Source organism: Mauremys reevesii, linkage group 3 (genome assembly GCF_016161935.1).
Source record: "Mauremys reevesii isolate NIE-2019 linkage group 3, ASM1616193v1, whole genome shotgun sequence".
NCBI classification, from domain to species: Eukaryota; Metazoa; Chordata; order Testudines; family Geoemydidae; genus Mauremys; species Mauremys reevesii.
The window spans coordinates 50,672,292-50,689,254 of record NC_052625.1 but is presented as its reverse complement, the minus strand read 5'-3'; the positions used below and the strand labels follow the sequence as shown (position 1 = coordinate 50,689,254).

The following is a 16,963-nucleotide window of genomic DNA, read 5'->3' as shown; positions in this document are numbered from 1 at the left end:
CCGACGGAGTAGTTCCTGGTGGGCCTTGAGGTCTATGGGGGGCGGGTCTTTAGCAGAAGTCCCAGCCACCGCTTCGTCCGGGGACGATGACGAGGACATGACCTGCCCGATGGCCTCCATGGGAGGGGCCGTTAGAGGCGCCTCGGCTGGGTCAGGCTGGACTGAGGACTGCGGTCCTGCAGCATCGAGGGCTCGCGGAGAGGTGACGCCGGGGGGCGACTGATCGTCGCTTCGGGAACCCTGCGCTCCGCGGCAACGTCTCTTGGGGGAAGCGGAATGACTTGCGCTTCATGGTGATCCCAGGGCACCCAGAAGCCCCACTGCTGAGCCCCTTGAGGGTGGTCGCGTGGGGTTGGTGGCAATGAGCCGGTGCCGTCAGCGCCAGAGGCGACAGATGCCGGGCGAGACGGCCAGGGCGGGGCGGAGCCCGATACCGAGGCCTGTGGGATATCACCAGACGGTATGGAGGCCGATGTCCGTCCGTCCGGTACCGAGAGGGTGACCGCGACCATCGGTCCCCGCGGTGCCGGGAGCTCGACCGGGACTCGGACCTGCGGTGCCGGGAGCGGCTGCGGGAGTTCCGGTGCCGGGAACGGTGCCGGGACGGGGACCTCCGGCGGTGCCGACGCGACGGCGATCGGGACCTGGACCGGTGCCGGGAGTGCGACCGGTACCGAGATGACGATCGGTACCGGGACTGCGACCGGCGGCGAGATGGCGATCGGTACCACGACGGAGAGCGGTGCCGAGATCTTGAGCGGCTAGACGGTGAACGGCGTCGGTTCCTGGAGCATGAGCGGGACCGAGAGCGTCGACCGTGCCGGCGGTCCGTGGATGGCGGTCGGACCATCATCGCCGGTTTTCCTGCCGACGGAACAGCCCGCACCGGCGGCGCCAGGGGCCGGAGGCTCGGTGCCTCTACGAGCTGTATCAGCTCTCGCGCGGAGGAGTACGTCTCCGGCGTCGTCGGCAGCCTTGGCTCAACTCCGGACGGTGCCGGGGAGCGTGGCGGTGCCGGACTCGACGGCCCTTGCGGAGTCAACGGCACGGTGTCTGCCTTGCGCACAGTCACCACTGGGGGCGCAGGCGGCACGAGCACTTTAGCTGAGTCCTCAGCCCGGGACTTAGCTATGGCTTTAGCGAGCTTGCGCTTCCTTGCCGGCGAAAGCGAGCGGTGCCGGGTCTTCGGCGCCGGAGGCGGGGCCTGCGGGACCTCGGTACCGGAGCGGGCTGGTGCCGCTGGTGCGCTCTGCACCGAAGAGGTTCTCGGCGCCGGCGCCGCTGGTGCCGAAGGTTGGAGCGACGCCTCCATAAGGATCTGCTTAAGCCTGTAGTCCCGTTCTTTGCGTGTCCGCGGCTTAAAAGCAGAACAGATAACGCACTTGTCGGCGCGATGTCCTTCTCCGAGGCAACGGAGGCAAGCGTCGTGTGGATCGCCAATTGGCATAGGTCTTTGGCACACAGCGCAGGGCTTGAAGCCCGGTGCCCTGGGCATGAGCCCGCACCGGGGAAGGGAAGGGGGGGAAACCCCCCTTAACCGTTTACTAAAACCTAGAACAACTACACTAAAACAACTATAACAACTCTAATCACTAACTATACAACTAACTATATATATACAAAATAGAACAGTAAGAGCTAGGGCAGTGGAGGCCAACGAGCACTCCACAGTTCCGACCGGCCGTCACGGGCGGTAAGAAGGAACTGAGGAGCGGACGGGCCGGCTGGGGTATATATTTAGCGCCATAGCGGCGCCACTCCAGGGGGCGCCAGCCGGCCCGCCGGAGTTGCTAGAGAAAAAAGTTCCGGAGAAGCCGTGCACGTGCGGCGCGCACACCTAACTGGAATGCATTGGAGCAATCACTCGAAGAAGAATATCATGTTACAAAAACAGTTATTTATCTTACACTAACTGGTTTCTTTTGAGATGTTTTGTCTACATGGATCCTGCTCTAGGTGTGCATGTGACCTCTGTGCATGAAGACTGGGTTCTTTGACAGTGTGCAGGTGTAGCATCAGTAGGTATCTTAATATGCGCGCGCGCGCACACACACACACACACACACCTCTGTGGGCAGAGCAGGGCCAGCCACTTCTCAGTTTCTTTGCCAATACAGAATCCCAAAACTAATGGATTTCAAAACAGTGGAGAAAGAGGACTGGTCGTGGGGTTCATGTAGGCAGAACAGCCTGAAGAAACAGAATTACTGTAAGGTAAGTAATTGGGCTTTTGTTTCCCCAGTACCTGTTAACACGGATCTCATTTTAGGTGACTAGCAGTTATCTCCCTATGGAGAGGGATGTCAAGAGTCCAATTTACATAAAAAGACTGCAGAGCTGCCCTGACAATCTGGGCATCAGATCTAGTAGTTGCAACAACCGAGTAGTGCTGAATAAAAGTATGCAATGAGCTCCAAGTGGCTTCCTAGCAAACTTCTGACAGAGAAACATTCCTCAAGCATGCCCGTGTCACTTGGGGCCTAGTATAGTTTGCTTTAATATGAGAAGGTGGAGCTAATTTATTTAGTTCACAGAAGATCTTTATGCAGTCAAATATCCATTTCAAGAGTCTCTCTGGGTTGAAATAACGAGCCCTCTACAACTGTCCCAAATATTACAAAAAAGTTCTAGGCCAGTTATGGAAAGGCTTTGTTCTATGGAGGTGGTAGGAAAGTTCCCCAAAGACACCACTCATATGAAGTTTTGCCTCTCCAGGAGTCAAATGAGGTTTTGGGGAAAAACACTTATAGGTGTATACCGGGGTAGGCAACCTATGACATGAGTGCCAAAGGCGGCACACAAGCTGATTTTCAGCGGCACTCAACTGCCCGGGTCCTGGCCACCAGTCCGGGGGGCTCTGCATTTTAATTTAATTTTAAATGAAGCTTCTTAAACATTTTATAAACTTTATTTATTTTATATCCAACAATAGTTTAATTATATATTATAGAAAGAGACATTCTAAAAATGTTAAAATGTATTACCGGCATGCGAAACCTTAAATCAGAGTAAATAAATGAAGACTCGGCACACAACTTCCGAAAGGTTGCCAACCCCTGGTGTATACATTGATGCAAACAAAAGCCTGAGGCCACTCTGAATAAGAATGTAGGACGAGATCAAAGAAGAGTCATCTTGTCTTTGTGAAATATAGTAAAAGAGATCCTGCCATTAACACCTAAATCTAGCTTATCCTTTGAGCGGCGATAACAGCCACCAAAAATCCTGTCTTGATAGAGAGGTGATAAAGGCTCTAACAAGGACTGGTGGGAGATCATTAAGTCCAGGAATACAACACTTTGGTACCAGGAAGGACCCTAACTTGGGGAAGTTTAGTTGCTGTAGCCAAGATGTTGAACAGGTTGTCAGTTGGCTCCTTGAGCACCACAGTCTCCAGCCCCAAGTTGGAGGCCACTCTTTTAAGCAGCTCCTGGTGGACACGGAAATCATCGGGTGGCAAAAGGTTGGGAGGTCCAGCCACCACCTTGTCGGAGAAGGAGGCAGCCATGGGCAGTGCAGCTGGTTCATCCTCAACCGCCAGTGCTGACTACACAGGGGCCGCCAGAGTCTTGGTGCTAAGGTCTGGTTCTGATTCCGTTGGTGCTGTATCCAAGACCGGGCTCTCAGAAACTACCACAGGTGCCTGGAGAGAATATGAGTATGGCATGGGAGGGAACCCCCAAAGGGTCCAATACAGCCACTGGGGTGGCCATTGGGTGAATGGTCAGGGACCCGATGGCGGGCCTGCTGAGGGCTCCGGCCCGTAAGACCACTGCTGATGATGCCTCTGGGGTGGGGAGGGTTCACTCTCAGACCTTGAGGAAGATTCCTCCCTAGGAGACTAGGGTGGAGCTGAGGTGGCCTCGTGCTGGTAGCCATGGCATGCTGAGGATCACCATTGCACCAGGGAGCAGCACCACGGGGAAGATGACCGGTGTCTCAAAGATGGAGATATGCTTCGCGATACCGAGGACTAGTGCCAGGAAGGTGGAGACCAGAGAAGTGGTAAGCAATGATGCGGTGATGGGGAGCGTTGCCCTGGGGAGCCATGGGTGCCATGTCGGAGGCCCACAAGGTGGCCTCATCACAGGTTTCTCTTTAGAGAGAACTGTCTTCGAGGGGTCTGCCAAAGATAGGCCTAGGCCCAAGGCATGGGTGGCACAGGGAGAGACATCAAGTCTCTTGCTGCTCGGAATGCCTCCAACATTGAAGGTGCCAGGAAATGTTTTGGGCTCCGACAGCTCCCAAGAGTAGGTGGTGGTTCCCAATTTGGGCTCAGTGCCCCAGGTGGTGTGGCCACTGCCAGATGTGGCTCTGGGGAAATCAAGCAGCCCTGTGCACATCTCAACTTGTGTGTGGGCTCCGGGGTAGCTGTGCGTGGTGCCAGAGAATGACATCGTTCCTACTGTGACCTCTTATGCCTCTTCTTAGGCATGGGAGAAGGGAAGCGGCACCGGCACCGTCCCAGTGTCGGAGGGGCACTCCGCACCGATGCTGGAGTGCTCAATGCAGAGTTGGAGTGGCATGATTCTGACGTGGGGCACAGGGCAGCTTCTATCAACAGGGCATTTAACCGGATATCCCTGTCTTTAACAGTGCGAGGTCTGAAGTTTTTGCAGCTTTTGCACTTTTCTTTAATATGTGCCTCTCTGAGACACTTAAGGCAGCTTCTGTGCATGTCGCTAATAGGCATAGGTTTGCTGCACCCAGCAACGGCTTAAACCCCAGGGACTGGTGCATACCCTGTCCTTGGGGCTATGTTCCTAATGGGACTCCGCTCCAAATGCTAACTGCTACTAACTATAATACTAACACTACAGTAACTACATACAAGAAAAACTCAAAGAGTCCAAATTTAGAGAAACCACTATTGGACTTGTGCAAACAAGGAGCATTCCAACAACTGTCTCTGGTGGAAAGAAGGAACTGAGATGGCATGGGGCCATCAGTGCCCAATGTACCGGCGCATAAGCATAGGGCTCCAGAGATTGCCAGAGTCGACTCTAGGGATACCACTAGGGGGGGAATTTCTGACAGCCATGCATGTGGGCACGCACACAAACATGGAATTGACATGAGCAATCAAAGAAGAAGAATCCAATCTTGTGTGCCTGAGGCACATATGCACCTAGAGTGGGATCTACACGGACAAATACTCAATGAACAACTTATTCACTCTGGTAATAGCAGTCTGGAGGCAACTTTAAACTTGTGAAAAAAATGGGTCTTGCCTTACCTTTTGGTATTCCTTTTCCTTTTCTTTTACTTTCTGTTCTAATGAGCGACGAGCACTTTCAGCATTTTGTCTTTGACAATTCAGTTCTTCTGACAGTTTTTTCATCTTTTGCTCCACCATTTCATACTACAAAAATTTAATCATAAATCACAGTGATGTAAAGGGGAATATTTATTATTTGTACTACAATAGCAATCCCGCCCCCGCAATCAGGATTGAAACCTCACTTTAGTAGCTACTGTAATAAAAGGAAAACAAAAAACACATACATATGAGGAAGTATAGTCTCTGCCCCAAAACTGCTTACAGTCTTCCATGATGCAGTGGACACCCACACAGGTATCCAATACCAAACTGATAACAGATTACACTTGGCTATAGTACAAGTGTGTGCTAAGTTTCAATAAGTGAGCAGCAAAAACTAAAAAACTAGAAGTCTTTAGGCACAGGAGATAAATTCAATGCAACTTTCAATTTACAGTGAATCAGTACATTGATTCAACAGAAAAAAAAAACCTGAACTATTTTAGTCCAGCAACTATTTTGAACAGAACAATTTTCATTGTTTAAAGTAGGTTAGACTGAAATTTTAAACTGAAAATCAATATGCTAGGAGAATTTCCTCTAGAAAGGATTTCTAGAGGAAATTCTCCTATTAGAAGGGTTTCAGTTTTTTAATCTGTCATTTTATTAAACTAATATATTGCTTGTAATTTTGGTGGTTTATAAAGAACCAGAGTACGCTGAAAACCTATTTAATAAATTCCCAGTGTAATTTCTATTGTGAAAACAATCTGCTGATATGTCTGAAAGTTGCCCAAAGCACATTTTCTCAGTACACAATGCTACGTCTGTAATGCTACTGGCTCCTTTGCCTCTTACAGTTTCATTGTGTTCACAGCATGTTAGGGAGATTTACAACCGATTTACCAGAAAGCTGTCATAGCAGAGTAAATGTTTTTCTCTCTACAGAACACCTTTTTCTTTTCTGAAATCTTTTCTTTAAGGCAAGTAACTATTCTTAAAGGTAACAAAAAAGTGAACAGTTGATAAGATTTAAATCATCTTCATGGCTGGATGCTTTTAAAGCAGAAAACCAACAACCTATCCAACCCCCACCCCTGCTTCTCAGCCCCGGAACCCCTGCCCCATTCAACCACCCCTTCTCCCTGACCGCCCCCGGAACCCTTGCCCCGACTGTCTCCCGGATTCCCCATCCAACCCCCTCTCTCTTTCCTGACTGCCTCCCCCGAGACCTCTGCCCCCATTCAACTCCCCTGTTCCCTGCCCTCTGACCATCCCAACCCCTATGCACATCCCTGCCCCCTCACCACCCCAAACTCCCTTGCCCTCTATCCAAGCCCCCCACCCCACCCGCTTACCGCGCTGCGTGGAGCACGGGTGGCTGGCAGTGCTACAAGCCATGCCGCCTAGAGCACTGGGTCAGGCCGGGCTCTGCAGCTGCGCTGCCAGGCAAGAGCTTGCAGCCCTGCTGCCCAGAGCATTGCGCCGGTGGCGCAGTGAGCTGAGGCTGCGGGGAAGGGAAACAGCAGGGAAGGAGCTGGGAGCTAGCCTCTCAGACCAGGACCTCAGGAGCCAGGCAGGAGAGTCCTGCGGGCCGGATGTGGTCCGCAGGCCGTAGTTTGCCCATCTCTGCCTTAAGAGAACAGGGATTATTACACACCTTTTCCAATCATAGAATCTTATCTGAAGGGTTTAGTGATAGCTTAATCTGTCATAAGCATGTGACTAGATTCCCCAAGTAGCTGCTTTACATATTTCCACATAGAAATATATCACCGATGATGCCTGAGCTCTGGTAAAATAAATGCTGAATGAAGCAGGAGAATTCATATTAACCACTTAAACAGGCCCTCACACAGTTGTATAAGCACCTAACTGGATGAAGTTCTAAAAGATTTCATCCTTTGCAAAGTAACATGCCAAAGCACGTCTGACATTCAACATATGGAGCATAGCATCAGCCTTAGAAGCGGGAGGTTCAAAGAAAAATATAGGCAGATATATCCGCTGGTTTAGATTTAAGTCTGTGACAATTGTCAGTAGGAACACAGAATATGTCCTAACGACACTTTGTTCAGACATAAGATAGCATAAGTTGAGTCTGCATAAAAGCTTGGATTTCTCCTCCCTTCTCTTTGAGGAAATCTTAATCTGGGATCATCTCTGGACTCTTCCGTGCCCTGTACCTTTTTCACAGAAAGCTTCTTGTCCGACATGCCAGATTTTGAAAGAGGATGTTGCTGATGAGGCCCAGGAAGTGAGGGACCCAGTACTAGCACTCTAAGGAGCAGAGAAGACATTTACAGGATGGTTATCTGACCCAGGGCCTGAAGCTACTCTCATTGCTTTACCCATTAAGTACATCTGGAGCAGGGCTTCTCTAGATTTGCAGGTCCTGCAAGTGAAGGACTTGCAAACAGCACATTTTCCAAGGATATTCTCCTAAACAAAATAAATATTTTAAATGCCAAACATTACAGGGTATAGTGCCCTGGTTTGATGGACAGTATGTAAATCCAGGGGACTTAGAAGAAGGCATCCTGGTACCAGAAAGAAATACCAATTCTGGTTAAAAAATGAAACCTATTCCTAAGAAAAACCAAAATGCCAATGGGCAACAACTAACTATCCCTATCTATGCTATGCACAAATTTGAAAAGAGCCAGGTATTTTGTTAGCACTGCTCACTGCCCATGTTCATCTCAAAGCCAGGAGGCATGAGAGGAACTGAGTGGTGGCTGGCCTGCTCCACCCTTTTATGCCCTCGGTGCAGGATATGAGGATGCTCAAGGTGCATGAGACTCTGAACATGGGTGAGTGGGGTGCATTGCACACCGTCAGCAAACTGTGGAAATGGATAACCACTCGAAGGGAAAAAAGTTGCAAAGGGACAGCAGTGGTCTGTTCATTAAACCAATAATACACCGGCTTTTACAAATTGTCCTGGAGCCAGTACAAAAAGCCCTTGATCAAAACACCAGTTCAGCATGGAGATCTTATCTCGCAAACTCTTATGTGAAGGACTTGAAAACGGCACATTTTCCAGGAAGAAAGATTAGAGGCTAGAGTCACTGAAGAGGCAGAGTTAAGGTTGTTTGAGAGCCTGAATTATACATTTCCAAATTTTAAAATGTTGGGTTGTGTTTTATGTTTAACGTAACTTTGAATTTCCTGTGTTTTTAATACTTGTTATTTTTAATTACTACAAATTCATCCTTAACTCAAGTTTACACAAGTATTTAGACTGGGATAGTTTAGAATCCAAGTAACTCTCCCCTGAATTTATGCTAGTTTAGGCTGAAAATGTTGAACTATATGACAGTGTCCCTTTAAGATCACAACTGGCCACCAGGTGTCATTCTTGCTCTATGCAACCCTATTGGTAGGGCCCCACAGTACATTTTGTTCAATTTCATGGTCATAGGATTTTAAAATATCACATCAAAAAGGAGTTGGCGGGAGGGATAAAGGGGTGTCACAAGGTTATTGTGGGGTGGGTTGCAGTACTGCTACACTTTCCACTGCGCAGCTGCTGGTGGTGGCACTGCCATCAGAGCTGGATGGCTGGAGAGTGGCAGCTGCTGGCTGGGAGCCCAGCTCTGAAGGCAGAGCTACCACCAGCAGCAGCACAGAAGTAAGGATGGCATGGTATGGTATTGCCACCCTTACTTCTGCGCTGCTGCAAGCAGGGCGCTTCCTTCAGAGCTGGGTGCCCGGCCAACAGCCACCGCTCTCCGGTCGCCCAGCTCTGAAGGCAGTGCAGAAGGACCCCCAATTTGAGAAACGTTGGTCTCTCCTGTGAAATCTGTATAGAATACGGTAAAAGTACAGAAAAGACCAGATTTCACAGATTGTGATGTGTTTTTCATGGCTGTGAATTTGGTAGAGCCCTACTTATTGGAGAAGATGTTCCAGATCACCAGTGAATAATGCCCAAAGGCATAAGGCTGCAAGATGCTAAGTACCTGCTAAGAAGTGCTTGGAACCTTGCAGAAAATGACAAGCTAATTAAGAACTTTAGGCTGTCCAACATCATACATACTTTCAATTCATTATCCTCAGGATCTTCTAAGAAACATTATTCAAGTACCTTGAATCCTGTAAATATGACTGAATGTTTGACACACACTACTGCTAACAATAATTATAAAAGCAGCCAGAAAAGGCCTGATGCAACATGGTACCTGGGCAGTAGTTTGATCACGTTGTGCTGTCATTCTATTCAATTCGTCTCTAATTTTGTGCAAAACAGAATCTTTTTCTGTGAATTCCAGTTTTGTTTTCTCCAGCTGGAGTTGAGTTTCTTGAAGTTTGTTCATATGGAATTTCTTTTCTTTTTCTTGATCTTGTAGCTGATGCTCTAGTTCTTGAACTCTGGAGCGTAATTCTTAATTTAAAAGAAAAATGATTAATATGATGCCATCTACTTAAAAAGGTACTTACTGTACTAGTACTTTAAAGCAGCCTACACATTCTAATTAGACATATTCTGTGCACTTGATAACATTTCAGGCAGCTATCAAATGCAAATAAAAAATAAAAACTATTTAAAAACTGCTTATCAGGTTAAATTTATAGCAATATAAAAAATTGAAATCTATTATCAAATGAGGAAAATTGAAAGGCCTTTAAAAGTCTAGTTGGCACAATTTATGTTTATTTTTTGAACTTGGATAATGACTGTAAATCAGTTTCACTGTGTTTTTTACTAGTTTCATTTTCTGATTCTTATGCACAATGTTGCGGTGTTTAGGCCACCAATTTTGCAGAGGCTCTTTGTTTTTAAGACCTACCTCCGCTGGAATTTTCTAAAAAGTTATTGAAACATTTCTATTTGGTCTTAAGTTTTGAAAAAGTTTCTTCTTAAGAAAAGCTATTACAAACCTATTTTTTGGGCCAAATTTAAGTAAATAGTGTTCATTTATCTTATTCAATACGTCTCACTTTTTGGAAGGGCCCTTTAGTAAATATAATCTATGGGCCTTTAGTAAATACAATCTGTGGTCTTTTCCACATCACTAAAACACTGCACATCTAGAAATAAAAACTGCTTTTGTCATGATACACATGTGTTTGGGGAGGGTCAGAATCTTTTCCACACAGTTCAATGGAATTTTGTACATGAAGAATACTAGTCAGCAATTTCAGATTATTAGCATGTGAAATAAATGATCTGATCATTCTTTCATGAGGACCTATTCCACTGATACTCTAGCTGCAAACAAACAGATGGCAGCAAATAGCAGTTGAGAATCTTCTCTTTTTTTGGTCACTGACTCTTCTCCCTGCCCCACCTTCCCAAAAAAAACCCTTCATTCTTCCAAAGCTGAAACTTCAGCTTAAGTTTGCAATGAACTTTATGATGTGACCGTGCATATAAATTAAACCTTGAATGAAAACTCTACCCATTTGAACTAACCGTAAGCAAAGGGTGAGTGTTTGAATTGATAAAACTACCGTGCAGAACAGCATTACCATTTAAAAAATTATCTTTTCTGAAGACCATTTGCCAATAATTTTCGCTTAATTGGATTAAAGTAGAAATCTAAGAAAGGAGACCCAGCTACTCACTCAAAAAATGGAGGATACAGACTCTGTCTTAAACACTTCCAACAATGTAACAAAATTAACTGACAGAAAATCTGAAGACCAAAGATAGAATGACAGAGCGCAAGACATGAAATGGCCCTAAGTCACTTGTCACCTTATATGCTGAAGATAAGGTTCTTCCTATAGTGTTTATTGAATGTTTACAAAGACTTCTAAGTGGCTACACTACAGTTTAAATCGACATAAATTATGTTGTTCAGCGGTGTGAATTAGCCACCCACCAGAGCGACATTACTTACAGAGAGTTAAGCATCAGTGTGGACAGCACTGTGTCGGCAGGAGTGCTTCTCCCACCAACATAGCAACCACCACTTGCAGGGCCTGAAGTAATTAAGCCGACGGGAGACCTCTATCCCATCAGCTTAGAGTGGCTACACTACAGAGCTTACAGCAGCAGCAGCACAGCTGCACCGATGCAGCTGTAAGCTCTCTAGCGTAGCCAGAGCTGGCGGAGAAAGAGAGAGAGAAAGAGAAAAAGATTCTCGGTTGAAGAAGTTCCAGATGCTTATTCTACTATGGTTTTAGTTTAACCAGGCAAGGATCTCCATGAAAAATGACTTCTTGATAGAACAGATTACTCTACAGAATCTTCCAAAGAATTACATTCAAAACACAATAAAACAAGTCAGTTTCTTAACTCAGTTAATTTTTTCATACTGGAAAAAACTTTATTAATTATTCTATTGATTTATAGACACTTAAATAGTGTTTTTTACCCAGAGATCTCAAAAAGTCTTACAAGTTGAGTATGTATTTTACCCCCATTTTATACATAAACAGTCTTCAGTGAAGTCCTTAAACACAGAGGGTTTTAATTATCTTTAAAAAAAGACCTTATTTATAAAATAGATTTAAAGTCATAACTACACTTGCAAGATACCTTGGTTCTGTGTTTTTAATTGCTCGATGACAGAAGAATTACCAAAATTGTCAGAGAAACTATTGTTGAAATCTGTCTTCTTTGATCTTAAGCCACTGTGGTTAGGAGTTGCTTCTTGTTCCCATGGAAAATGGGATGAAGTAAAACCTCTCTTTAAAGGGGTTTCTTGACTGCTGGATGAAGGACAGCTTGGTGTCTTTTCTTGTTGCCACAAGAACACTGTTGAAGAAGTCTGATGCCGAGCAATCTCTCTGTGACTCTTAGTACTTTGAGGATGAGAATGATTTATTTTCTATTTAAAAAAAAAAGAGAAAAAAAAAGCATATCTACCGTACACAGCTCTATAGCTGACAATTTATAAGAGAATTCATTCACTACTGTATGGTGGAAATAAGGTAGGGCAATAGGTCAAGCTGTCAGTGACAATTTTTGTTAACAGAGTCAGTGACACATATCATCCATCAGCGCAAAGGACTATATGATTCACATCACCCTGCTTTTACACCCCCAAAAGTCAACTGACTAGAATACTTTGCCGATTAACATCACAGGCAACTGAATAGGGTTCAGTTCAAATATATCTAAGCTGGCCAGCATCTCAATGACAATACGTTTTACTTCTGATTCCTTATATTTAGTATATCAAGTTTTTTGTTTTGTTTTTTAAGAGAGGCATCCTATCAGTTAACACTGAGGTACCTTCCCTCCACATTCCTCACCATCAGATCAGTTTTGTAAAGCTAGCTGTTGACATGTACAACATTCATTTACGTACTTAGTTCTAGACTTACTGTAAATTAGATCTGATACTTATTTGTATTCTCTGGACAAATATAGCTACATTTTAGACTAAGGGCTTGTAGCGGGGTGGTTGCCCCGCTTCTGCCGTAAAGGACTTAGAACAGCAAGGGGTGGGGGGGAGGGACATGCTGCGATTGAGGAAGCAGCCTCAGCTGGGGCCATGCCCCAAACAGAACACATCTGGCCCTTATAAAAGGGCTGTGAGCCAGGGGCTCTGAGACTCTCTCTCTGCCTTTAGACGGAGAAGGGCCTGGCTGCTGGGGAGTGTACCTAAAGTGGAGCAGGGCTGGGGGAAGCCAAGAGGAGCTGGGGAGCTCTGGTCTGGAAACCCCCCAGGCTCCCGGCCAAGTGCAATGCCAAAAGGTACTGGAGTTGCAGAGGGCAGCCCATGGGTAGGCAGAGACAGCAGGCCCAAACCCTCCTTGCCATTGACGACTGGCAATCATACTGCAGTCTGCCCCAGTGAATGGGGGCTAGATGGGGACTGGCAGTAGCCAAGACTGAGGCAAGGTGGGGATAGGGAGGTGGGGGTTCTCTGGGGAAGGGAGACCCACCAAGACTGTGGGGTACTGCAAGGGGCAGAACCCCAGTGGAAAAGGGCACCGGGGTCCAGGAGGGTCATGGGGGCCTGGGAAGGCGAGACAGGGGCCTGCAGAGAGCGCTCCAAGGCTGTGAAAGAGCCAATTTCCAGGACAACAGCAGGAGGCATCACAGCGGTGAGTCTCGACCCGTTACAGGCCTCTATTCATCTCCAAATGTGTGATGATCACATTAGCAAGAATTCTACATGTCAATCATTCCACACATTTATTTGCACTTATTTTTACAAAATACTTGGACTCAAAAACACGTTTTGGCTCTAATATCAGATATTTTTCTTTCACTAGACAATCTCTGTGTCCCTAAACCTCTGACTGCCAGAAGCTGGGATTAGATAACAGGTGATGGGTCACTCAATAAATTGCCCTGTTCTGTTCATTCCCTCTGAAGCATCTGGCACCATCCAGAAGGCAGGATACTGGGCTAGATGGACCATTGGGTTGATCCAGTATGGCCGTTCTTACATTCTAAAAATACGAGGAAGCTGGTATTGGTACTTACTGAACCTGGTTTTTCAATATGTCTAACATTTGAATGGAGTTTGTGACTAAAGCACTAAGGGCCCCCAATACTGCTCCCTAAAATTAACAAGAATTTAATCCCTGACTTCAGTGGGAGCACTATCAGTCTTAAACTGCTAAAAAGCAAGCACCAACTGAAAAACTGTAATGAGAATATTCCTGGATATTTACACTAAGTTTATTGTGTAAGTAAACTTTTAAATTTACTAGAAAGAGATTTTACATGTATTTTATTCATTTTGTTTGTAGGTTTTCAATACAAGTTTATTAAAAAAAGGATTTAAGCATGATGAAGTAGTATATTCTTAAGGTGGTAAAAAAGAACTGTGCCCAACTTGAGTAGGTTAGGTTTTTTGTTTGTTTTGTTTTTAAAACAGAAAACATAAGAGGTCTTTTTCAGACTTTAAATGCAAAAACATATACATTTCCCCATAAATTCTATCCCTCTTTATAACTGTGCGTATTGAGAAATTCTCAGTCATGTGTGATTATTTACATGAAAACAATGTTTAAAAAGTCCTTTTTGTGTATTCTAATTAGTACTAACTTTTCAAAAATGCTGTCAGGAAATTAACCATACCCACTGCTTACTCTTCTTAAATCTACACTTTAATCTCAATGGCATGAACAGTGAGAAAATTTAATATTACCAGTCTCCCTGAAAAATCATATGGCTAATTTTGAAGAACTGCACCTTTCTCCATTTCACACATTAAATGAGATTACAATGCTGAGATACTATATACCCCATTTCAAATTTATACTTACTTTAACCTGGATATTTCTTAGTTCTGCCTCCAGTCTTTTTCTTTCTTCAACTTCTTTATTGTATTTTTCTTGGAGTTCTTCAAATTTAGAATCTACAAATTGACAATCAATATTTGCTAATCTGGCTCATTTCATACACAATATCTTCCCTATTCCATTTCTTATGCCTAATATTAGACAAGGGTGGTAAAAGCAACAATCTCATTAATCTCTAGTGATATATAAAAGAGAACTCCTCAAGGGAAGTTCTTTTAAAACCAATAAAACTGAATAGTTCAGGGACAGAAAACTGAGATCTGGAACTCAGTGCCACAATGAAAATGCAACCACTAAACTGAGGGACAAATACCAGGGGTACAAATGTATATTGTAATATTGCCTGAATGATGATTTTTTTCCCATTGTTCCCCTGGCATTAACATTCATTTGTAGCATGACTAAAATATCAGGCATTGAGATTCAAATATTCAAAGGAGCTTCCAAAGAAAAATCAGTGGGAGCTGGACACCTAACTTCTTGCTAATGGGAATAACCACACATTTGAAAATCTCAGCCTAAAGTCACAACTTGCTTCTCTCCACTTTAATTCCTACCTAACTGGAGCAGCCACTTTCTCAAGCAACACCATAGCCAGAATGTTTTGCATTTTCGGAAAGCATCTGAAATCTCAGCTTTCAAAGGAGAACAAGAACTGATCTCCAACTTGTTAGGCAGGTTGCCAAATTGAAGTTTTTGGCAATACCTTGTTTTAGTGTCCATGAAATTTTTCTCTTTTGTATACAAAATACATTTTATACCCATTTTGTATTTTTTACTCCAAAGGTAATAACAAAATGTTTAAGTACATCAGAAGCAGGAAGCCTGCTAAACAACCAGTGGGGCCCCTTGATGATCGAGATACAAAAGGAGCGCTTAAAGATGATAAAGTCATTGTGGAGAAACTAAATGGATTCTTTGCTTCAGTCTTCATGGCTGAGGATGTTAGGGAGATTCCCAAACCTGAGCTGGCTTTTGTAGGTGACAAATCTGAGGAACCGTCACAGATTAAAGTGTCACTAGAGGAGGTTTTGGAATTAATTGATAAACTCAACATTAACAAGTCACCGGGACCAGATGGCATTCACCCAAGAGTTCTGAAAGAACTCAAATGTGAAGTTGTGGAACTATTAACTAAGATTTGTAACCTGGCCTTTAAATTGGCTTCGGTACCCAAAGACTGGAAGTTAGCTAATGTTACGCCAATATTTAAAAAGGATTCTAGAGGTGATCCTGGCAATTACAGACCGGTAAGTCTAACGTTGGTACCGGGCAAATTAGTCGAAACAATAGTTAAGAATAAAATTGTCAGACACATAGAAAAACATAAACTGTTGAGCAATAGTCAACATGGTTTCTGTTAAGGGAAATCGTGTCTTACTAATCTATTAGAGTTCTTTGAAGGGGTCAACAAACATGTGGACAAGGGGGATCCAGTGGACATAATGTACTTAGATTTCCAGAAAGCCTTTGACAAGGTCCCTCACCAAAGGCTCTTAAGTAAATTAAGCTGTCATGGGATAAAAGGGAAGGTCCTTTCACGGATTGAGAACTGGTTAAAAGACAGGGAACAAAGGGTAGGAATTAATGGTAAATTCTCAGAATGGAGAAGGGTAACTAGTGGTGTTCCCCAAAGGTCAGTCCTAGGACCAATCCTATTCAATTTATTCATAAATGATCTGGAGAAAGGAATAAACAGTGAGGTGGCAAAGTTTGCAGATGATACTAAACTACTCAAGATAGTTAAGACCAAAGCAGACTGTGAAGAACTTCAAAAAGATCTCACAAAACTAAGTGACTGGGCAATAAAATGGCAAATGAAATTTAATGTGGATAAAGGTAAAGTAATGCAAATTGGAAAAAATAACCCCAACTATACATACAATAGGATGTAGGCTAATTTAGCTACAAAGAGTCAGGAAAAAGATCTTGGAGTCATTGTGGACAGTTCTCTGAAGATGTCCACGCAGTGTGCAGAGGCGGTCAAAAAACAAACAGGATGTTAGGAATCATTAAAAAGGGGATAGAGAATAACACTGAGAATATCTTATTGCCCTTATATAAATCCATGGTATGCCCACATCTCAAATACTGTGTACAGATGTGGTCTCCACGCCTCAAAAAAGATATACTGGCACTAGAAAAGGTTAAGAAAAGGGCAACTAAAATGATTAGGGGTTTGGAGAGGGTTCCATATGAGGAAAGATTAAAGAGGCTAGGACTCTTCAGCTTGGAAAAGAGGAGACTAAGGGGGGATATGATAGAGGTATATAAAATCATGAGTGATGTGGAAAAAGTGGATAAGGAAAAGTTATTTACTTATTCCCATAATACAAGAACTAAGGGTCACCAAATGAAATTAATAGGCAGCAGGTTTAAAACAAATAAAAGGAAGTTGTTCTTCACGCAGCGCACTGTCAACTTGTGGAACTCCTTACCTGAGGAGGTTGTGAAGGCTAGGACTATAACAGTGTTTAAAAGAGAACT

General features: G+C 44.5%; 1 protein-coding gene across 3 annotated transcripts in view; it reads right to left on the bottom strand.

The window, feature by feature from the left end:
* LOC120401814 (centromere protein F-like) overlaps positions 1–16,963 on the bottom strand; it is a 96,420-nt gene that overhangs the window by 47,146 nt on the left and 32,311 nt on the right. For all 3 annotated transcript variants that reach the window (XM_039532048.1, XM_039532047.1, XM_039532046.1), the window contains exons 5-8: positions 14,441–14,532; positions 11,751–12,042; positions 9,445–9,647; positions 5,237–5,362 (exon numbers count right to left, since the gene is read on the bottom strand). In XM_039532048.1, coding sequence (XP_039387982.1) covers positions 5,237–5,362; positions 9,445–9,647; positions 11,751–12,042; positions 14,441–14,532 — 713 coding nt within the window. The remainder of the gene's footprint in view (positions 1–5,236; positions 5,363–9,444; positions 9,648–11,750; positions 12,043–14,440; positions 14,533–16,963) is intronic.